Raw genomic sequence first — 24,373 nt, forward strand, 5'->3', positions numbered from 1 at the left:
GAGGGCCGGGGCGGCTACGTCGATCGAGGCACGCGGACGGCGACGGCGTGGGGCGGGGCTGGGTGGGGCGGCGACGGCGTCAGGGCGTGGCGGGGCGTGGTGGCGACGGCATCGGGGCGGGGCGGCGACGGCAAGGTGGCGGCAGGGAGACGCTCGGCGACGGGAGTGGAGCAGGAGAGATCGAAGTCGCGCTAAGTGCTGTATATATAGCAAAGGCTTTGGTCCCGGTTCGTGGCACCAACCGGGACCAATGCCCCCTTTAGTCCCGGTTGGTGCCACCAACCGGGACCAAAGGCCTCTTTTCAGCAGCCTAAAGGGCGGGAAACGAAGACCTTTGGTCCCGGTTGGTGGCTCCAACCGGGACTAAAGAGCGGCATTCGTCCCGGTTGATTCCACCAACCGGGACCAAAGAGTGGCATTGGTACCGGTTGACGCCACCAACCGGTACCAATGGACCCGTCTAACTACTTTTTTATTTTCTGCAGCTGTTTTTTTGTTGATTCTTCCTGCAGCTGTTTTTTTAGTCCCACCTCGCCAAGCGAGAGGCACTCGCAGCTGTTTATAAGCCCTGAGTGCAGAGACGATGATGAAGAGGCTCAATGCTCCTGCACGTTGGTTAGCTTCAAGCCTTGAGGAATACGGTAGACTGCACAGAGCTATGTGCAGTGCAGTTGACACTATTTCAAAAGGCTTGAAGCAAATTAACAAGCATTGCGCCTCTTTTTTATTTTTAATGACTTATTACAATTCAAAAATAAATAGAAGAAAAAATAGTTATGATTAACTTTACTAAAAATGAGCAGAGATGCTTATTTTTAATGATTTATTACAACTCAGAAATAAAAAAAAAAATAAATATAGCAGAAAAGAAAAAAAACTATAAAAAACAACTCAGAAATGGATTGAAGCAAAAAATAGATGTGATTAACTGTACTAAAAAAGGAGCATAGATGCTTATTTTTAGTGACTTATTACAACTCAGAAATAAAAAGGGAAAAAATAGTTGTGATTAACTTTACTAAAATATGAGCATAGATGCTTATTTTTAATGACTTATTACAACTTAGAAATAAAAAGAAAAAAAATAAATATAGCAGAAAAGAAAAAAACTATATAGAAAACTACTCAGAAATGAATTGAAGCAAAAAATAGTTGTGATTAATTGTACTAAAAAAGGAGCATAGATGCTTATTTTTAATGACTTATTACAACTCAGAAATAAAAAGAAGAAAAAATAGTTGTGATTAACTTTACTAAAATATGAGCATAGATGCTTATTTTTAATGACTTATTACAATTCAAAAATAAATAGAAGAAAAAATAGTTATGATTAACTTTACTAAAAAATGAGCATAGATGCTTATTTTTAATGACTTATTACAACTCAGAAATAAAAAGAAAAAAATAAATATAGCAAAAAAGAAAAAAACTATATAAAAAGCTACTCAGAAATGAGCATAGATGCGCTTATAGAGGAAATTCAAATTAAATTCATAACAAATTTCAAGAGAAATTCGTATGAATTTAGCCTAAATTCCCTATATAAGGGCATCTATTTTCATTTTCAGAGGAGCTCAATAAGGCAAAGAGGGAGGGGCTTATAAACCGGTCTGATTCCCCTTCGGTTGACGAGGTGGGACTAAACTTTGGCCGCAACGAGGACCAACCCTTTAGTCCCGGTTGGTGGAATGGACCGGGACTAATGGTCGTCCTTTGGTCCCGGTTCAGGCCACCAACCGGGACCAATGGTGGTGGGCCAGGAGCGAGGGCCATTGGTCCCGGTTCGTCCCACCAACAGGGATCAATAGGTCCAGACGAACCGGGACCAATGGCCCACGTGGCCCGGCCGGCCCCTAGGGCTCACGAACCGGGTCCAATGCCCCCATTGGTCCCGGTTCTGGATTGAACCGGGACTAATGGGCTGGACCGGCCTGGACCATTGGCCCCTTTTCTACTAGTGAACTCTGAAGTAAAATAGAACGAAGATGCATCAATAGTGGAATTCACCGCTCATAGGAGGCATTAGTTCTCTTCTATATCACTAGTTTATACCATTGGAAGTAGCTTAGCTCTCACCCTCTGTTATACGACAACCTATCCATGTTCATAAGAAGACAAGGCTCCTCTCTGTCTACTCTGCACGTATGTGTACGCATTATCTGACTACACGGTGTTCATAGATGACGGATCATTAATTAGCACTAAAGAGAAGACACTTTGAAATACAACTCGACATAATTATTGTACCACTCGCACCTAGACTTCCCATCTTCCAAGATAGTGATGGAACAAGCTTCTTCTTCATGAGCATAAGAGTCTTGCGTCTCGGAAAACAACATTAGAGAAGGCACTGCTATCAGTTAACAACTTTTAAACAAGAGTGAAATATGACAGTTAAAGAATGAAGAGCTGCCAACTTACACATTTTAAGCAAATCACTTAACGAGGCACTTTGATAGCACACAAATCTTTCAATTTCTCAATTCTTAAAACCAATATTGCATTTTCAGGAGCAAAATTTGGTTCTTCCAACACGCAGAAGAGAAATAGGAGACCACGGCATAGATTTGGATAAATAGATCACATGATACTGATGAGGTAGGTAAAATTCATGAGGAACCAATGCCCAACACAAAGTTCAGGTTAAACAATACCCTTAAATCTGATCTAAACACACTTATATCTGAGTTAGAATTTTGGAGGTGCAACAGAAACCTGAATTGAGGGGAAAACAATTCTTGCCTTATCAATTTTGTCTTGCTCCTCCTCCCTCACGTACTCAAATCCAAGATCCTCCACTCCAACTACAAGTAATCACCATTCAGATATGAGAAGTGCAGACCAACGTATATGGGAGAGAAAGAGTAGATCATGGGAGAAAGAAAGAGATGTACCTACATGCTGTCACCGACCAGAGACAGAGACGAGGACGGACTGGGACGGCTTGGCGGACTCAATGGCGTAGGCGGCCCGGATGGCCTGGTGCGGGCAGCCACGTGCGTCGGGGCATGACTCTAGGCCGACGATCTCGGTGACGCGCGAGAGCGGGCAGGAGGTGTCAAGGATGAGCACTAGGGGCGCCGAAGCCGCGCCGGCGTCCATGACGACGTCGTGCGCTTGCCACAATGGCGGCTAGGGTTAACCACGGGCGCATAAGGAGGAGGCGAGCGTCGAATCGAGTTGGTGGGGGAAGATACGCCGGATCGAGAAGAACACGAGGGAGTGCTGGGCGGGGCCGGAGACCACCGGCAACGGCCGGAATCGGCCGGCGGCCGAGAGAGAATCGAGAGAGAGAGAGAGAGAGAGAGCGCTCGAGAGAGACAGAAGTGTGCCTGCGAGGCGATTTATTTTTCCTCTTTGCATAGTAAAAGCGCACAGTAAAATCACAGAAAAGTGGACAGGTGGAGTACGCGAGCTAGCGCCATTTACGCGACTGTTAATGTGTTTAATTGTATTACACACGTCAAGGCATCTCATGATGAAGCAGACACGGGAAATATTTTAATTTGCGCGTCCAGACGTCCAATGACCAGTCTGATACACTGTCCTCCAACGACCAGTCTGATACACTGACCAAAGGAAAAACATTATTCAGCAGCGCTGCTAGCAATACTGTTTACATGCACCAAGTAGTTATGAACACTTGATGTGCGTTCAGAGCATCAGCACGGATTTCAAAGCATTTAAAGGCAGTCATTACTCAGAAAGGGGGATACGGTGCAAGGGCCACATCGTAAGTTTGATATGTTTTTGATCCAGTATCCATGTTCACCCGACAAAAAAATACCAGGTGCTATCTTTCCTGACTATTTTTGGTACATGTTGTTTTCATCAAAAGAATAATTACTTTGATTTGTATATTATTTTTATACATAGGACTATTATTCATTACAAAAGTGGTTTACACCGCGGATTGATAATATCCCATCTGGGGATAATCCGGGACATATCACATGATGAATGGACGCGCACAAGAGCCGCTGCCCGTACGGCCCAGTCTACATCAACTAGCTGGGACTGCGCCTGCGATTAACTCGCTCGTCCGCACCGGTTTTACAATGTCGCGGCCGACTCATCCGTCTGTGCCACCTCTGATGCTGCGGATGTATTTCCCGTCCGTCTCTCGTGACCTGGTCTACATCAACACGCCAGGCCACACCTGTCTGCATGAGCTGTTCATTGCGTATGAGCAAGTCACAGCTTGGGTAGCCCGGTTTTCTTTCAGCAAATTGGAGGTAAGTTATCATCAGCCGATGTCTGCGCTGGATGGTTCAATAGACATGCGTATAAATCACTGCCACTATAGTTTGGTCAACTTCAAACAGCCAGTTGGAAGAAACCATTGGCCGAGTTGCTGACACGGCTCATACGGGATCATTTATAACTCGCCGCAGTCACCTCAACCTTTTGTGGATTTACATCACGTTATTAACACCGATGATATATACCTTCTGCTATGGTTAAGTACGAAGAATCTCAAGACAAGTCCTTGAGTCATCTTAAGACTCGGGGGCTACGTTGATATGACGCAGCAAGTCTTGCCAGTCTCAGCAAATTCAAGTGCCTCAGGATGTTGAAGGGAAACCCGGTCCCGGAGGCTATTGTTATATTTATAAAAGTTTAAAGGCCGTCAGAAAATTTCCGGCTTAGAAAGGATATGACAGTTGCAAAATCCTGGTTTAAGGAAGAAGTTCCGGGTCATCAAAAAGGATTCCGGTTTAAAATCTGGTTCAAGGGAAATATGTTCTCCCACAAAGCTATCACGCTCTGAAATCCGGTTTAAGAATGTCCGGTTCCAAAAGAATTAAACTCCTCGCAAGTTCGAGTTTAAAGGCAGTTAGAAAAATTCTAGCTGAAATTAAAGATTCCGGTTTAAGGTCCGGTTCAAGGGAAAGATGTCTTGCATAAAGCTTTGACGCTCTCAATATTCGGTTCAAAATCCCGGTTCAAGAAGAATTTATTTCTTGCAAAAAGTTAAAGGTTGCCGAAGAGGACTTGTTGCCATGATGCACGGTTCAAACATGGGTATCACGCCTGATTGGCTTATCATATTATTGGTTACATGGGGGCTTCAGCTGACAAAGCGGGGTTCTGTCTATTAATCCAGCTATCACGCCATAACAAAGCTTGGGAGCTTCACATCCAAGGTGCCAAAGAGAGTCTTGTTGCTATGCACAGCTCAAACATAGGCACCCATTGAGCACAGCTCACAAAGTTACTTGGGGGCTCTTTGTGCACTGCAACAAAGAGTTTGAAAGGACCCTTGTAATATGCTATGAAGCACGGCTTGGAAGCCTGGTGTATTCACCTAAAACCCGGGTTAACCTGCCTTCATCAAGTAAGCCACTCCTTTCCAGGTAATCCTGGCATGACCCGCCGAACGTTTGACAAGTCAATCTTACACAGAACCTAAACTTGTCAAAGTTAAAACGACGGTTGGTTAGTTAGAGGCCCATCTTAAAAGGCTTTGCAAAAATGGTTTAACTCAGCGGCCTGGCAGCCCATGAAAAGCCTTGAATTTGGGCCTGGCAGCCCTTGAAAAGCCTCGACTACACGGTTTTATTTGCCTTTGTCAAGATTTTTTCTTTTTTGATAAATTTTCTGTTGAACCGGCGTCTATTGACCCGGTATGACTATCATTCATCAAATTAACCCGGTGTTCATTAACCCGGCTCGACTTTCAACTACAAGTTCTCAGTACATAATCACTTATAATCCGGTGTTTATTGACCCGGCCTGGCTTTGGACTATAAGTCGCCAGTATATATTTGGATTGCGCCATTGGAATTATGCGTTTATAAATCATTGGGTATATTATTCAAATAGCTAACATGGCTGGGTTTTTATTATGGTTATCAATAACCAGTATTATGATCAAGGTTTTCAAAGTCGCTTTAGCGCAATGGCTATCATATTATCAATGGATATGATTTATTCTACAATTGAAGGAATAGTCCTGAGTTGCTGTAGGCTTACAACCCGGCACTTGGGGGCTACATTTTTCAAGTTGAGATTACATCAAATACACAAGTCTCATGTCGTTGCAAGCATGCACCATGACACTTGGGGGCTAATGCAAAGTCATTTTTTTGCTCACCTTATCGAAGACCCGACTCATCACATCGTAATGAGCCGGCCCTTGGGGGCTACCAATTGCCTCTGTCAACAATTCAAGGTACAAAGCTTTTTATCCATTAGATTGAAAGGGTCCACTACTCAGTTGGTAAAGCACAAGGCTCTTAACCTTGTGGATGTGGATTCAAGCCCCATGATGGGGGTTACATTATATGATGTTATTTTCATTGAAGTATATATTAAAGTCCCAGCTCAATATTATCTTACTGAGCCGGCCCTTGGGGGCTACACGTTGCTGTTCAAAGTTTACAAGATTATATTTATGAAGTCCTTGCTCATTATTGCATAACGACCCAGCCCTTAGGGGCTACACTGGTTGAAGTTTTTATGAGCATCAGGCAATTACAAGTACCAGGTTGCTGCAAGCATGACAACCCGGCACTTGGGGGCTACATATGTGGAATACTCAATTCTGACTAGTGATTGAGATGAACAACAAGGATTTCTTCAAGATTGTGATATTTATATTGAAGCAAGTCTTAAGATGTTGCTATGCTACCTTCTTAAGACTTGGGGGCTACAAGTGATAGGCATATAAGAGGTATATTTCCAAGCTGGATGTTAACTACAAGTATGACCCAGTGCTATCAACTTTTATAACCCGACAATGATGGTAATCATAAACCGGCAAGTTCTACGTCCTTAAAAAGGTTGAAGATCAGATGAGTATTTCAAGGACCAATATTGTTTTTAAGCATTGGGAGCTGAATCAAAGGAGTTATTCTTCACAATATATTTTCTATGAGAAACTAATGTCAGCAAGGTGATTATGAAGCTGGCCTACTAAACCAGATTTTCTAGAAGAAGGAAGTGACAAGGACTTAAGGATGATTAGAGTCAGTTTAACATGGATAAATCCAAATTAAATTGGGGGCTAATGTTGGGGATATACCCCGTGGTATGACCTGGCCGGAGTCGTAATCCGGCCGGGACTTGTTAAACCGGCGGACAGTTAAGGCAGACAGTCAAGACAGATGGCTAAAGACAGACGGTAAACCAGCGAGTGTTAAACCGACAGAGTTAAGACAGATGGTAGCACCGGCAGGTGTTAAGTCAATCATAACCCGGAAGACAATGTTAAACCGACAGACAATGTTAAACCGGCAGACGTTAAGAAGCCCAAGAAGGGAAGTCAAAATAGTTTAAGTCTTAGTCCGAGATGGACTCTACATGTAACCCACCCCTTTAACTTATATAAGGAGGGTAGGGTTCCCCAAAGAGGGAGAGGAAAAAAACAATCTCTAGGGCTAGACACAACTAGAGGAGAGCCGGTTTACGGCGATTCTCTCATGATGATAATGAGATCTAGCCTCAAACAACATGTAGGGTTATTACCGGATGATGTTTCCCGGGGCCCGAAGCTGTCTAAATCTTTGTCTTGTGTTGCGTCTCTTGATTCCGCTCAACCCCTCTCAAGCTACCACATAGATGCATTGGCCTCGCGACTAAGTCCTGACACTAAGGACATCTGACGTGTTAATTCCACGACACCAACCATATATATATATATATATATATATATATATATATATATATATATATATATATATATATATATATATATATATATGTGTGTGTGAGAGAGGACGAAGAATACTGACTGTTGTCGTGGGGGTAGCTTCTCCTTCATTCCCGTGTGCTAGACAATTTGGTGTAATGCACTCGGGAATGTAAGGAGGAGCTACCATCACCGACGGTCGAATATGTACACCACATGAGCTGAGAGTTTTTTAGTACATATATTTAATTGTACAAGTTTAATATTTGAATTATGAACATAGGAAATGTCGTACTCGGACGACGAAAACCGTCCGGGGGAGTGCGACTGGTGCCACGACGGCCGAGAGTATGTGCGACAGGTTCATTGAGCTGGACGAAGATTGGCGCTTCAGCATTAAGCTCAAGGAGACCTTCGATGTTGAAACGGTACACAACGACGACAATAGTGTTTTTCGTAATTAAGCACGACTTCAACTATTTTAACGTGTACTTTTCATCTTTTCCGATTCGACTAGCTTATCCCATGCTATGCAAGACGCTGTGTCTTGGAGAGGATGGGTTTTGAAGACCATGAAAGTATGGAAACAAACAAAATTCACCTAAGGACCCATCATGGTGTGGATTTTGAAGTAAAGCTGTACAATTTTGAGAGTGAACCCATTTTGGTTGCAAAAATTGGGAAGCACTTTGCAAGATGTATGGTTTTGATGAGGGTATGTTTGTCACCATGGATCTTGGTGATCCTGAAATCGAGCAAGACAATATGGATATTTGGGTCCTTGTTGATACGCTTCCAATTCTTCCCCTATGTGAGCTTCTCAAGCATAGTTACTAAGTAATTTATATTGTTTATTTCAAAATAGTTGACAACTTATTTCCATTGACAGCTTAATTTCATTTGCAAAGAATGTGCGAAAGATGGTAGACAAAACCCACTACACCGATGGCTCCGAATTAACTTATAAGGAGAAAAATCATCTGATCACATTTTGTAATGATCTTGAGAATTACAATATCTACAATCGAACTCCTCAACATTATGGTCAATACGTACTAGTGCACGTGTTGAACTACGGTAACTACCATGGAGATACCCTGGTAAGTTTTTTACTATTACGACATCCGTGCATCTTTTGCATACTTCTAAAACTAGTACATCATTGCTAACTACGAAGTTATTACTATGTTTTTTAACAGATAATCTCGAATGATTGTGTGCCTTATCTGATGTATACGCACAGTCTCCTTGATGTTTTGAACATACAACCAGGTCGTCCTATGAATCTCAACTGTCCATACTGGATTTCTAAAAGAAGTGAAGACATGATAATCGAATAATGGAAAAAATGTATGGACAGTCATAAGGAGATTCTTGAAAGCAAAAGGAAGCGAATCGCAAGAATTGGAGACAGGATGATCTCCATTCTCCATAATGGAGAGTCATGGTTTATATTGTTTTATGCTATTTTACCTTAAAGAGGGTATTTATACCTCATAATGATGATCATGTGCTAATAACAATTAAGTAGGGTTGGTTCGATGACTATGAGGATGATGATCGTATGACTTGTTATTAATAACGAGTAGAAGTTGTATGATGATGATTAATTAATTAGTAGGACTTATATATGATGATGCATGATGCGAGCGGGTGAAATGAACATGGATTGGATTAAAGTGAAGGCAACATGCATGTGGTGCATGTCGAAAGTAGTACAATCCAAACTTGATCAAGTTAGGATTAGTATTACTTTCGACATGCACCATATGTTGCCTTCACTTTATTCTAAGCCATGTTAACGTTAGGCATAGTAGTAGCGTTGGTAAACCAAGCACGGAGATATATAAGAGAGGACACTTCTCTCTATTAGCTAGCTAATAACAACCTAAATTAACCCCCAAAACCCCTAAACCAACCCTTTAAAAAAACCTCAGCTCCAGCCAGCTGCTGACGCGTGGATGCCTATTGGTCCCGGTTGGTGTCACCAACCGGGGCCAAAGGCCCCCCTGCCTGGGCTGGCCGCAGCGGTCACGTGGAGGCCCATCTGTCCCGGTTCGGGTAAGAACCGGGACTAAAGGCCAAGGGCATTAGTAAGGACCTTTTAGTCCCGGTTCAAAAACCGGGACAGAAGGCCCTTACGAACCGGGACAAAAGGCTCTTTTTCTACTAGTGTTATATATTGCTATGATTCAAGTAAGTTGTGTTATTGTACAAAAATGTTTATGGATGAATATATAGTTCTACTATTATGTTGATTATGGTATTTGTGGCCTTGCTATGGCAAAAAAAATCAGCACATATAGAAACCACTAATGAAAGCTTATTTCTTTCATTTTTTCATCTCTTACACTTGTTCTCTATGTTGTGCATTCTCTTTATTCGGATACAACTCGTACAGACAGAATTCATATTGCCATTCACTCAAGAAAAACTGCATACGGTGAGTGGTCGGTTGTATGTTGAGTGTTACTTCATGGGGTGCTCAGCATAAAACCCAATTTGCCGAGCAAAAACTAGAAACACTCAGCATAATATTACCGACTTTCCTTCCTCTTTTTGCCGGTCAACTATTTCTTTCGCTCTACTGATAACATCACACGATGCACCACTCTGTCATAATGCACATACACACACTCGGTATCCCACTACTTCGGCAAATCATTGCCTTGGGTCCCACTTCTATAGCTACATGGTCATGCGCACAACTTCCACCACTGCAGCCGATCTCAGTCATGTTTCCCGTCGTCTTCGACACTCCCTTTACTTGTCTCGTGCCTCTATCTGCTCACCCACGGTTGTATCATCGATCGACCACTTTGCCGAGGCATATCACTTTACATCATTCCTGCTGGCACACATTGTATAGTTGCCGAGTTTTTCTTATCTCCAAGTACCATGCACTAGGACATCAATATGATCATAGTGTTGCAGTATAGCTAGAAAGACAAAAGAAGAGCCAAAAACAACTTTCCGCTGATTAAGTTGTGTCACGTCACCGAAAAAGCTCACGCCCCACTTTATATAAAAAGCATGTTGTGGTACGTTCAAAATAAGATTTCCGCGACCATGGCCAAGGTTAAATCAATCTCGCTTGAAGTTGAACAAGAAAATTAACACTCATTTGACTAACAACAAGGACCACAAACAACATTCCAATTTAAAGAACAAACTGACTTTTGTCCTGTTCCGAGGAGAAGCACAAATTGGCTTCTAGCCACTATACGTAATAAAATATGGTGCATGGGAGGGGGGTAGGGGGGATGTTACGAAAGTTGCAATCCACATGAAAATGACAGAGGCATGACAAAGCAAAATAAAAGAGATATGTTAGCTACTCATATATTATCGCCAACGGAAAAATAAATCCTATGTAGCAACCGGCACACAATATTACAACAACTCAATTACAAGCAAAAAAAGGTTCTTACGTGTGCGAGTACCAATTGCCTTAACAAGTTGTACAACTTGAACCCGAAAGAAATATTCTTGAACTTAATCATTTTACACGTTTGTACCACTAGCACCTAGTTGGCTAACTACTACTCCCTCCGTTCCGAATTACTTGTCTTGGATTTGTCTAGATACAGATGTATCTAGACTCACTTTAATGCTAGATACATCCGTATTTAGACAAATCTAAGACAAATAATTTGGAACGGAGGGAGTAGGTACGTGTGTCCCGACTAGTACGACCTGACCTCTTCTCGGCCAATGAAGATGATGCAGTTATTTTCGTGCCACGAGATCAAATGACGATCGAAGTTCCTCCACATCGGCAGAGGTAATCTCGATCAGAAGAAATAACAGGCCGCGGACGATTATATCTGACTACCTGAACGCGCGCACATGTGCTTCGAATTTGACCAGTGTAATTCGTTGAGAACTATTTTTTCTATGAAACTTTCCAAGCTTAGTTATACCTCAGAGAAGCAATCGATCATGTGCAGGCAGTATAAATACACAACGTACGCATGTCGGCAGTCTATCTCATCGTTACAGATATATCTTCCTTGATTAGTTTTGTAAGCTCTTCATCAGCGATGGAGTACTCGACGAAGCTAGTGGTGCTGCTCGTAGCTCTCATGTCGGCCATGGCGGTCACGGCCCAAAACTCGGAGCAGGACTTCGTGGACGCCCACAACGCGGCGCGCGCCGACGTGGGCCTTGGGGAGGTGACATGGGACGCTACGGTGGCAGCCTTCGCGCAGGACTACGCGGATCAGCGCCGCGGCGACTGCCAGCTGATCCATACTCCTGATGGCCGGCCGTACGGGGAGAACCTCTACGGAGGCGGCGGGACCGAGTGGACGGCGACGGACGCCGTGAATTCGTGGGTGTCGGAGAAGCAGTACTACGACCACGACAGCAACACCTGCTCGGCGCCCGAGGGTGAGTCGTGCGGGCACTACACGCAGGTGGTGTGGCGCGACTCGACGGCCATCGGCTGCGCCCGCGTCGTCTGCGACAGCGGCGACGGTGTGTTCATCATCTGCAGCTACAACCCGCCAGGCAACTTCCCCGGGGTGAGCCCGTACTAGGCTATATGCATCATGCATGCATGCGAGCGTGCATGTACGTACGGCGTATTGCATAAATAAAATGATTAAGCTCTGATAACCACAGTGTGATCAGATGTGATATATAATTAACCAGCCGGCCGGATTTGAGGCCATATATTGTTTAGACCGGCTGTATATATGTACCGTTGTGATTCAGGTAATAAGTTGTGTTATTGTATAAGCAGTGTTTATGGATGAATATATGGTTCTACTATTATACTGTGCATGGTATATGTGCCTCCCTGTGAAAAAAACCCAGCACACTTAGAAACCACTAATCAAAGTGTCTTTCTTCCGTTTTGTCATCTCGCACTTGTTCTTTATGTTGTGCATTTTTTTTCCGGATCCCAACTCGTAAAACGGAGTAGATCTCGAGAGGGCACACTAGGTCTTGTTTCTGAGACTCGCGCTCCCTCCTCCACGCCATAGGCCACTCCCAGCGTGACAGTCACCCAATCTACCATTATGGCTCACCCATCCACTCCCAGGTTTCACTCTGGATCCAGCTCCGGTCGTGGTCCCGTGCAAGCTCGCTCTCGACTAGCGGTCCATCGTAGGTTCTGGACTCGCTTGCGGCCCCGCCGTGAATGCAGTAGATCTGACCTCGACGCCACGAATCCTGCCGCGGGAAGAGTCATCCAACGCCATGCATGCCTGTGGTACTCCAGATCTGGTGTTGTGATTGAGCGGCAGTACCTAAATCCATCGTGGTCATCCCCTACGCTCTTGTCAACATTTCCTCTTCGGGCGAGGAGGAAGGATGGACGAAGAAATAATCTCGAAGGAACACACACAAGCAAGGAGCCATCGATTATTAGTGCACACGTACAGCTACACAGCTCGGACCGACACCGGGACATCAATGGTGCGCCGGGCCTTGAGGCCTTCTTAAGCTGCTTCAAAGGCCGGATACTCTGGGTTGCATTGCGAGCTGCCAGGGCATTTCGGCAGAGAGTACCCTCAAAATCCATGAAACGGCGGTGTCCGGCGCCGACCTGGGCGCCAATTCAAGATCAGGTTCAAACAACCGGGCAATTACCCCTTCATCCACCAAAAGAGATGAAATGCTTTCACTATTTGTTCTAGAAGATAACTTACCGGCGTTTTTGTTAATTACAAATGATTGTGAAGGTGTATGGTAGGAAGCCAATAACACTTAGTGTGGAATATTTTTATAATGCAAAGTAGATAATTATTGTATCGGAGATGCCGGCTTCTTTCAAGTATTATATAAACTAGATGACCCGTTGCGCCGATGGCGCAAAAGGCCGAGTGCAAGCCAAGTATTGAAAGAGTGTGCATTCAAATATGTAGATACAGAATGAAACATACAGAAATAAGTATGAATTGATGATAGATAGATGGTCGTTGCTGAACATGTTTTCTAAGAAGCTTATGAACGATCATTTACAATGTTATGAGTAAGGCATGTAGATAGGCAGAGATACATTTGACAGATGTATCGTTGGACATTCAGAACGATTCTCTGAGTCAACTCTTCATAGTTGCTATTCTTCATGGCCTGCATTGCTCAAAGGAGAAATTCATTTGATGTCATCGTCGAGTTTCCAATAATTGTGGTGTGTTTGCTAGAGATCATATTCAGACTATGTTGTTGTATTGCTAAGACGGTCAACAACATATTTTACCTGTGATAAAACATTATTGAGATTGTTCTCTTTCGATGTTGAACCAGCTGTGAAGTTTGTATCTATTATGCGATAAAGTTTCTTTGCTGCCATGCGATCTCCAATGAGGCTATTGCACCAGCTGTTGCTAAAATAGTTGATTATTCCGTCTTTTCTTTTTGTTGATACTCTAGGGCCTGGCATTTTTGTTGAGCTAGTTGTGCCTTGTCATAGTTTTTGTCTTGCAAAACTTTGCTGTAAGAGCCCTGTATGCATTTGAGAGCCTCAGTTGCTAGTCAGTTCTCAGCTTCTTCGAGTTTGTCGTACACATGGATGGACATTGATTTTTGTGGAAGTCCATTGTCCAGTTGTTGCTTACATCCATAGAAGTGAATTGTTGCGTCAAGACCGACCGTCCGCCCCTTTTGTGTTGAGTAAACTGCATTTGGAAGGCCAAGCTTGTGCATCATAGCGTCTAGTACTTTTGCTGGAATCTTCACTTTTTCCATTGCAGTTGTTAAATGATACAAGGAAGAATATACTGTTAGAAACGGTAGTCTATGATTTTGTATCTGCTTGTGTGTTCACGAATCCATAGAAAGATATACCATTATCACAGTAACCAAATTATATGTGATGTGTACCTATCTGCAAAGAGAGCAGTAGGGCATTCAAATCATGTATATGTGACTGATACTTAATAGATACCTGGTATCATGATAGTCTAAAAGGAAGCAATGAGATCACCTGATAATACCATACTATGCATAACAAAATATTTAGATACAGTCGATGCATAACATTGTAAGAGAGGCATAAGATCAATTTACGATAGCTTATTTACATTGCTTGTATCAAGAAAGGCACTTAGGTTGAGATTCATCATATAGACACCTTTGAATTTGCTATATACATGGAAGGAGGGAGTATATATGATTGGTAGTGTTATGATGAATATGTAGCAGTACCAATACAACTGAGGGAATACATCAATATTAGGAAGTGCTTGATTACATTTAGAATACACGACCACAAAAGGATGCGTAGCACATAGATGATTACCATAGTCTAAGGCCTACGTATGTCTCGTTCTTTAGAGCAAGAACAAAAGGGTTGAGATATCACTGAAACTAAATCTCGACTACGCTGCAGATGAAACAACATGTGTTTGCTTCAGTGGTCACATAGGCATGGCAGTTAGGTTAGACGCAGCAAAAGTTATTAGAAACGACCTTTCATTCTTTCTAGGCGATGTTCTACTTACTATAAACAAAAAGGTTGAAAATATAGGTTGATAACATAGGTAAGCAGTGAGCTGGCGCTGATGGATATCCTCCTTAGCCACAACTGCAATGGCCACAAAGTGGGGGCTTCATGAGGGCAAATGTTCTCGTTAAAACCCGGTACCAAAACTCTAATGCAGACTCCTTTGCACTATTTCAGGTGGTGGATCTGTAAGAGAATCAACAATATGACAGGAAACACTATCAATTGCAACATCAACATACGTATTAATTTGCTCATGATCTAATAGAGTAAGCAAATAAAATCTCCGGTAACCACCTAGTACACAAAACAAAGGACATTTAAATCCTGAAACCTGGAGATATTAGATATACATGGTGTCTTCCACATAGACCAGGAAGAAAAATAATAGTACATCAGTAGAAGCTATATTCTAATGTAATACATGTAATTTACATATCCTGGAAATATAAACAGAAAAAGAAACTGAGCAATATACACCATGCATGTTCAGATAATCATGCTTAAAGGAAGTGCAATGCATACTATGGAATCACACAGCCTAAATCCATCCTCGTCTAGAAGACTGCATTATAACCATACATCAAGAAATTAATGGAAAAGGGGGTTTGCCCGGATGACGAAAAATTGTGTGACAGGCAGCACAGAGTTTTTATATTTCCAAGCCAAAATATATTACAAAAAGATATTAGAGACAATGGCTATGAAGAACTAAGCATCTATATGGAGTGGGGGTGAGAGACGGACCCTTCAACATTTCACTGTCCACGGTTATTCCTGAATGACATGCATTCATTCTTCATCCTAGAAGCATCGATGCCGCACCACGTTGTCAAACGTCAATGATTAATCAAACACATGTCTATAAAAAAGTCTGTTTAGATATGTTGATCCTGCAAAATAAATAAATGGGTGGTCATTATTAGGAATGCATCCTGGGGTTTGCTAATGAATGGAAAGCTATAGTGCATAGGAGTCTAAATGCTACAAAGGATTCTTTCTTTGGGAACAACATATGACCACAAATATATGCTTTTTTTCCTTCAGCCTGCTTATGTTCTGGTGTTCATGAAAAGTGACCTGCATTTTCACCCCTAGTATGGTACCATTTTGTATCAGGTATATTAAAAATAAACTGTGTGGTTAGGCTCATGATTGCCAAGAACAATTACGACCTTGCTAGTGTGGCTATCAACCTGCGATGGACTAAACAATACTCTTATTGTTTCTGTATATCCAGGAACTTCATGAATTGCATTTGAGACAGTCAGGTATTAATAACCACATAAGAATGACACACAAATATAATATCTTGGTTGCATCATACATTTGAAAGATTAGGTACCTAGCAGGTTCTAGTGGGGAGTGATGATTTTGATCCTTTATCAGGTGATTCAAAAGATTCCTAAAGAATCAATACACACAGTTTCAAACCAACAAAGCAGTGCAAAAGGACAAGCGGAAGGTACCTCTTATGGCATGTCTTGTCATGCCATCGATTGGTGAAGGTGGCACTGGAGTTCAAACAATTACATCTCTCTGCATAATTGCAATACATCCTTTCGGCTGAACCAATCATGTTTCTGAAGCCCAGGATGTTGCCACCAAGAGCATCCTTTTGCAGTTCACGTCATCAACGAAATATCATATCCCTTTCTCTTTCAAGTGTATCATCAGGTAACCTATCTTTTCATTGATCTTATTTCCCCAAATTAAGACTGTCTGAGTGCCTTGTTATTGCCTACTAAAGGAACTGTTCTGTGGATTTTAACGAACTGCCTGCAGTACATAAAAGTTATATCAACTTACATACAAAAAAGGTTAAATATCTATTTCATGACTACATTAATATTTCCCTCAAGCAAAAACCTAAATAACCAGTTCTAAGTTTAGCTCAAACTTCGACTGAGTTACTGAGTCACTCATTGGTCTGTTAATAGCTTTTAAATCTCTTAACCGATCTCATCAAATAAACTATTCTCAAATACCTACAGAGAATTCCCTATAGCTTTATTTCAGATGATTGGGACTAAAACTGTCTCTAACTTTGTTGAAGACAGGTAAACAGATCTTCTCACAGCCTCGTTATTACTAAACAGTAGCATTGCTTCTGGCTTAACTCCTAAACTACCAATCAAATTTCAGTGAAACCAGCACCATTGGAAACATAAAAACAAGAGCTACAACTGTTGTTCTAGGAGTACATCAAAATTCCGCACATATTATGCCCAGAATTTGAAAGAAACTTAGTGCTAATATATACTACCTAGCAGCTACGAATCTGAATATAATTCAACCTTATCTCAGCACCTGCATGTGTTTGCTACAAGAGAAAAGAAACAAAATACGGACAACATCTGCAGTCTGCTGTGAGCAGATGCCAACTCCAACGGGGCTGAACCCGGGTGTCGTCCTCCTCGGTGGTCTGTGATGCAAGCTTCCTAGGTAAGCATCTAAGTGTTACAAATATACTTGTGTATTTCTACAGGGACGTAGACCTATAGTTTTTTTAGATATGTACATAATTAAGGGAGGTTTATGGCTGATTCAGTTCAAGCAAGTCGCCTTTTCCATACTTGTTTAGAAGTGTACATGCTTGTTTAAACGTTACTGCAATCCTCAGGGGAAATCAGCTATGCAGACCAAAAATATGACAAATTTAGAAGTGTGTAGTTATTACGAAACCAATCACCAGGAAGATCAATTTGGATAACATGTTGTTAGTGTTACTTTTCTATATAAAAGAACTTAACAAATAAGAAATAACCTAGAAGATACAAAAGGGGTCACGGATATATATTTAAAAACTAAAGGGAATGAAATTGGTCAGCTATCAACAAAAAGACAGAGAGTGCCCTCTTAAATTTGAGAACGAGCATCACAATAATCTGATCACTACAAAATATGGTTGTAACTTGTTTTTTCTACAATTAAACAACCAAAAGCAGTGCACAATATATATGGAAAAAACACTGCATCATCTCCCAGAAGCAGAAAAAGTTATATTAGCCCATCATCTGCACTCTAGGCATATCAAAATTAAACTAAGCGAACCTGACAGCCAAGAACCGAATTTTATCATGATAAACGACAATAACATGAGTAACAACCAGAATAATTAGTACAACGCCAGTAAAAAATGGAAGACCATAGCTTGGGAATAGTAGATGTGAAGTTATCAAGAAATTACCTGAATGCTCCTATGTGTAGTGAGGGAAACAGACTAAACTGAAGCCTCATGACCTTAAAATATGCAAGTTTAGCATGTTCTTTTTCATTCCAAAAACAGTGACATCAATTGATTAACCTCAACTTAAAGATGGCCCCAAACAGGAAGAAATAAAAAGAAAGCTATCACACAAGAAGTTTGGCAACCGAACTGGTAAATAATACATATGAATCCTTATGAGATAATAACTATATAAACTTTGCCTGAGGAAACTATATAGTTGAAGAGATTCAGTACAGGGTATCAATTGCATAAGCATAAGATATATTTACCAATTGGCGAGCCGCTTAACCCTCCATGTTCTGAACTGAAGTGCGATGCAAACAACATCTACACAAAACCTGAAACACATTGTCAACAAATTTTAGTATCTTACAAAGCCTCCCCAGGATGAGATAGAGTTGACAGAGAAGAGTTTAATACCAATTGATAATTAGCGAGGGGGGCTTGCATACCTGAAAAGAGCATAGCAGACCAAAAGTCCATACTACTGGAAAAAAATCTCCATTTTCTGGTCGATATGAACCTGGCTACAAATCTCCACCGACGGCAGCTGCGCAAAGGATGAATTTCAGTGCTTTGGATAATTAGTGAAATTGCATTTTTAGAAGGAAGCTACAATTTTCATGTGCTACATGACTACATACAGAGGGATACCTGCTTGATTGCAGCTTTCAGGCTTGCCGACATCAATCGCAGGGAGAACTCTCTTTGCGCAACACACCTCAAGCTCATGTTTTTATTATCTCTGCTCATCCAAAGAAAATGAGAGCTATCTGAAACGAAAATTGAAATAAAACTGCTCCTGTTCTAGGGTACCACTGATCAGTATGCAAAGAAAAGATACCCAAAAAAAGGAAACTGCTCATGTTCTATGGTTCCAGGACAATCCGTACGCAGAGAAAAGATCAACCATAGATTTCTGGAGAGGACTAACCGACCTTGAAGGCGATGATGTTGTTGGCGCCGCTCTCGCGTGGGAGAGTGGAGAGGAGGAGCTGCGCCTGCCCTCTCCCGCGAAGAACAGGTTGGAGCCCCCTGCGCCTGCTTCTCCCCTACTTCATATCGAGGTCGCGCTCGACAGATCGAGCTCCACCTGCCATGGCGACGAGGAGAAGAAGGTTGGGAGGTCCCCGATGGCCGGTGCCTCTATCCTCGCCGCTCATCCCTCCATTGTTGGCCTCCCCTACTGGCCGTCGAGCTGCGGGGGAGAGGGGAGGGGGTGGGGGAGGGGCGGAGCAGGAGGGGACGTCGGTGGGAGGAGGGTCGGCGATGGGAGGAGAAGGAGGAGGGCGACGAGGAGGGGGAGGCGAGTGGGACGGGAGGCGGCGGCCAGGGTTTCTCCACGGGAGCGGTTGCGATTTATACCCCTGGACGTAAAAAGACCAAAATGCCCTCGGTGAGGCACGGAATTTACAGGCGGTGGCACGGCGATTTAAAGGCGACGTATATGGCTTCATCCTGCCTAGCGGTTCTCCAGGGTTTATAGGTTAAATTGCAATCTTATAAATAGTGTTCCTTAGTTCAGTTGTTGCTCAATAGAACATCTCAAAATATCTTCGAAAGAGTTCAATCAATTCTTGCGAGTTAACCCGCCGACAATGATTTATGTTTATTTGATACTCTGGGTGCATATATGCAGAAAATAAATCGTATTGGGGCAGGTTATGATGCTAATATTGGACAAGGAAGCACTGGTGCAGCTACTATAATCTGGAGGGGTCTATCATATTGCCCGTGTCTTCTCTCTCATGTTGTGACTCGAGGCTGAAGAAACCGAAATTATTGCCTGACTGAAGGACTAAAAGCACCGACTACAGTTGTAATCCATCCCATCATTCAGATTGTTTGGCTGTTGTTTCTACTTTGAAGAATGCAGTGCACAATAAATCTCGACTTCACAATAGTGATGTGGAAACAAGGGAATAAATTTGTGAAGATTGCCAGCATGATTCTCATCGATTTGGTAAATTTTAAAACCATATAACAAAAAAAAATCTCAAACATGTTGTGTCTGGTTTTTGTCGCTAGCTTTTAAACAGTAGAATAGATACTCTTGGTATAGATTGGCAAGTGTTTGAACTGAACCAGAAAAGAAAATATATTTTGTATATACTGATCAGTGGGTAAGTGATGCAGGTTGCTCTGGCAATTAAAAATCTAGCTAATGGTCCGGTTATTCTTGAGGGGCTTTGTTCATGCATTTTTGCTTGAAGAAACATGTCTGCTACTTTGGGATGGTGCTCCAATGGTACACCGACACCATTTTGAGGCCCTTGACAGAAAATTGAGAGATATACTTTCAATGAACGGCAGCAACAAAAATGCTCTTCCTTTTGATATTCTACAATAGAAAAAAACTTCTATGCTACATTGATTTGATCTCTCATACAAAAACAACAGCCGGACAAATCACAACTAAACCGACGATGGGCAATTTCACGAGCACGGCAGTCCGCCGCGGCTTCGCACGGCTAGTACAGTTTAGACCGGCAATGGGTATGTATTGCTATGTTTCAAGTAAGTTGTGTTATTGTACAAGCAGTGTTTATGGATGAATATATTGTTCTACTATTATGTTGATTATGGTATTTGTGGCCTTGCTATGGAAAAAAAATCAGCACATATAGAAACCACTAATGAAAGCTTATTTCTTTCATTTTTTCATCTCTTACACTTGTTCTCTATGTTGTGCATTCTCTTTATTCGGATACAACTTGCACAGACAGAATTCATGTTGCCATTCACTACTAGAACGACTGCATACGCTGAGTGGTCGGTTGTATGTTGAGTGTTACTTCATGGGGTGCTCAGCATAAAACCGAATTTGCCGAGCAAAAACTAGAAACACTCTGCATAATATTACCGACTTTCCTTCCTCTTCTTGCCGGTCAACTATTTCTTTCGCTCTACTGATAACATCACACGATGCGCCACTCTGTCATAATGCACACACACACTCCGTATCCCACTACTTCGGCAAATCATTGCCTTGGGTCCCACTTCTATAGCTACATGATCATGCGCACAACTTCCACCACTCCAGCCGATCTCAGTCATGTTTCCCGTCGTCTTCGACACTCCCTTTACTTGTCTCGTGCCTCTATCTGCTCACCCACGGTTGTATCATCGATCGACCACTTTGGCGAGGCATATCACTTTGCATCACTCCTACTTGCACACATTGTATAGTTGCCGAGTTTTTCTTATCTCCAAGTACCATGCACTAGGACATCAATATGATCATAATGTTGCAGTATAGCTAGAAAGACAAAAGAAGAGCCAAAAACAACTTTCCGCTGATTGAGTTGTGCCACGTTACCGAAAAAGCTCACGCCCCACTTTATATATAAAGCATGTTGTGGTACGTTCAAAATAAGATTTCCGCGAGCATGGCCAAGGTTAAATCAATGTCGCTTGAAGTTGAACAAGAAAATTAACACTAATTTGGCTAACAACAAGGACCACAAAGAACATTCCAATTTAAAGAACAAACTGACTTTTGTCCTGTTCCGAGGAGAAGCACAAATTGGCTTCTAGCCACTATACGTAATAAAAAATGGTGCATGGAAGGGGGGTAGGGGGGATGTTAGGAAAGTTGCAATCCACATGAAAATGACAGAGGCATGACAAAGCAAAAGAAAAAAGATATGTTAGCTACTCATATATTATCACCAACGAAAAAATAAATCCTATGTAGCAACCGGCACACAATATTAGAACAACTCAATTACAAGCAAAAAAAGGTTCTTACGTGTGCGAGTACCAATTGCCTTAACAAGTTGTACAACTTGAACCCGAAAGAAATATTCTTGAACTTAATCATTTTACACGTTTGTACCACTAGCACCTAGTTGGCTAACTACTACTAGGTACGTGTGTCCCGACTAGTACGACCTGACCTCTTCTCGGCCAATGAAGATGATGCAGTTATTTTCGTGCCACGAGATCAAATGACGATCGAAGTTCCTCCACATCGGCAGAGGTAATCTCGATCAGAAGAAATAACAGGCCGCGGACGATTATATCTGACTACCTGAACGCGCGCACATGTGCTTCGAATTTGACCAGTGTAATTCGTTGAGAACTATTTTTTCTATGAAACTTTCCAAGCTTAGTTATACCTCAGAGAAGCAATCGATCATGTGCAGGCAGTATAAATACACAACGTACGCATGGTGGCAGTCTATCTCATCGTTACAGATATATCTTCCTTGATTAGTTTTGTAAGCTCTTCATCAGCGATGGAGTACTCGACGAAGCTAGTGGTGCTGCTCGTAGCTCTCATGTCGGCCATGGCGGTCACGGCCCAAAACTCGGAGCAGGACTTCGTGGACGCCCACAACGCGGCGCGCGCCGACGTGGGCCTTGGGGAGGTGACATGGGACGCTACGGTGGCAGCCTTCGCGCAGGACTACGCGGATCAGCGCCGCGGCGACTGCCAGCTGATCCATACTCCTCATGGCCGGCCGTACGGGGAGAACCTCTACGGAGGCGGCGGGACCGAGTGGACGGCGACGGACGCCGTGAATTCGTGGGTGTCGGAGAAGCAGTACTACGACCACGACAGCAACACCTGCTCGGCGCCCGAGGGTGAGTCGTGCGGGCACTACACGCAGGTGGTGTGGCGCGACTCGACGGCCATCGGCTGCGCCCGCGTCGTCTGCGACAGCGGCGACGGTGTGTTCATCATCTGCAGCTACAACCCGCCAGGCAACTTCCCCGGGGTGAGCCCGTACTAGGCTATATGCATCATGCATGCATGCGAGCGTGCATGTACGTACGGCGTATTGCATAAATAAAATGATTAAGCTCTGATAACCACAGTGTGATCAGATGTGATATATAATTAACCAGCCGGCCGGATTTGAGGCCATATATTGTTTTGACCGGCTGTATATATGTACCGTTATGATTCAGGTAATAAGTTGTGTTATTGTATAAGCAGTGTTTATGGATGAATATATGGTTCTACTATTATACTGTGCATGGTATATGTGCCTCCCTGTGAAAAAAACCAAGCACACTTAGAAACCACAAATCAAAGTGTCTTTCTTCCGTTTTGTCATCTCGCACTTGTTCTTTATGTTGTGCATTTTTTTTCCGGATCCCAACTCGTAAAACGGAGTAGATCTCGAGAGGGCACACTAGGTCTTGTTCCTGAGACTCGCGCTCCCTCCTCCACACATAGGCCACTCCCGCCGTGACAGTCACCCAATCTGCCATTATGGCTCACCCATCCACTCCTAGGTTTCACTCTGGATCTAGCTCCGGTCGTGATCCCGTGCAAGCTCGCTCTCGACTAGCGGTCCATCGTAGGTTCCGGACTCGCTTGCGGCCCCGCCCGTGAATGCAGTAGATCTGACCTCGACGCCACGAATCCTGCCGCGGGGAGAGTCATCCAACGCCATGCATGCCTATGGTACTCCAGATCTGGTGTTGTGATTGAGCGGCAGTACCTAAATCCATCGTGGTCATCCCCTACGCTCTTGTCAACATTTCCTCTTCGGGCGAGGAGGAAGGATGGACGAAGAAATAATCTCGAAGGAACACACACAAGCAAGGAGCCATCGATTATTAGTGCACACGTACAGCTACGCAGCTCGGACCGACACCGGGACATCAATGGTGCGCCGGGCCTTGAGGCCTTCTTAAGCTGCTTCAAAGGCCGGATACTCTGGGTTGCATCATTTGCGAGCTGCCAGGGCATCTCGGCAGAGAGTACCCTCAAAATCCATGAAACGGCGGTGTCCGGCGCCGACCTGGGCGCCAATTCAAGATCAGGTTCAAACAACCGGGCAATTACCCCTTCATCCACCAAAAGAGATGAAATGCTTTCACTATTTGTTCTAGAAGATAACTTACCGGCGTTTTTGTTAATTACAAATGATTGTGAAGGTGTATGGTAGGAAGCCAATAACACTTAGTGTGGAATATTTTTATAATGCAAAGTAGATAATTATTGTATTGGAGATGCCGGCTTCTTTCAAGTATTATATAAACTAGATGACCCGTTGCGCCGATGGCGCAAAAGGCCGAGTGCAAGCCAAGTATT

At 43.0% G+C, this 24,373-nt stretch overlaps 3 protein-coding genes across 3 annotated transcripts in view; 2 read left to right on the forward strand and 1 right to left on the reverse strand.

Annotated features, from left to right (window-relative positions):
• LOC119312199 overlaps positions 1 to 3,294 on the reverse strand; it is an 8,774-nt gene extending 5,480 nt beyond the window's left edge. The window contains exons 1-2 of the transcript XR_005151267.1: positions 2,895 to 3,294; positions 2,257 to 2,804 (exon numbers count right to left, since the gene is read on the reverse strand). The gene's annotated coding sequence lies outside the window, so the exon portion shown is untranslated. The remainder of the gene's footprint in view (positions 1 to 2,256; positions 2,805 to 2,894) is intronic.
• An 8,350-nt stretch (positions 3,295 to 11,644) lies between these two features.
• Positions 11,645 to 12,394, forward strand: LOC119312198 (pathogenesis-related protein PRB1-3-like). Its single transcript, XM_037587935.1, has one exon. It carries the CDS (start codon positions 11,677 to 11,679, stop codon positions 12,172 to 12,174), a length of 498 nt encoding a protein of 165 aa, XP_037443832.1. The 5' UTR covers positions 11,645 to 11,676; the 3' UTR covers positions 12,175 to 12,394.
• A 10,136-nt stretch (positions 12,395 to 22,530) lies between these two features.
• On the forward strand, positions 22,531 to 23,298 carry LOC119306447 (pathogenesis-related protein PRB1-3-like). Its single transcript, XM_037582662.1, has one exon. It carries the CDS (start codon positions 22,563 to 22,565, stop codon positions 23,058 to 23,060), a length of 498 nt encoding a protein of 165 aa, XP_037438559.1. The 5' UTR covers positions 22,531 to 22,562; the 3' UTR covers positions 23,061 to 23,298.
• The last annotated feature ends 1,075 nt before the right edge of the window (positions 23,299 to 24,373 follow it).

Source organism: Triticum dicoccoides, chromosome 5B (genome assembly GCF_002162155.2).
Source record: "Triticum dicoccoides isolate Atlit2015 ecotype Zavitan chromosome 5B, WEW_v2.0, whole genome shotgun sequence".
Lineage (NCBI taxonomy): Eukaryota > Viridiplantae > Streptophyta > Magnoliopsida > Poales > Poaceae > Triticum > Triticum dicoccoides.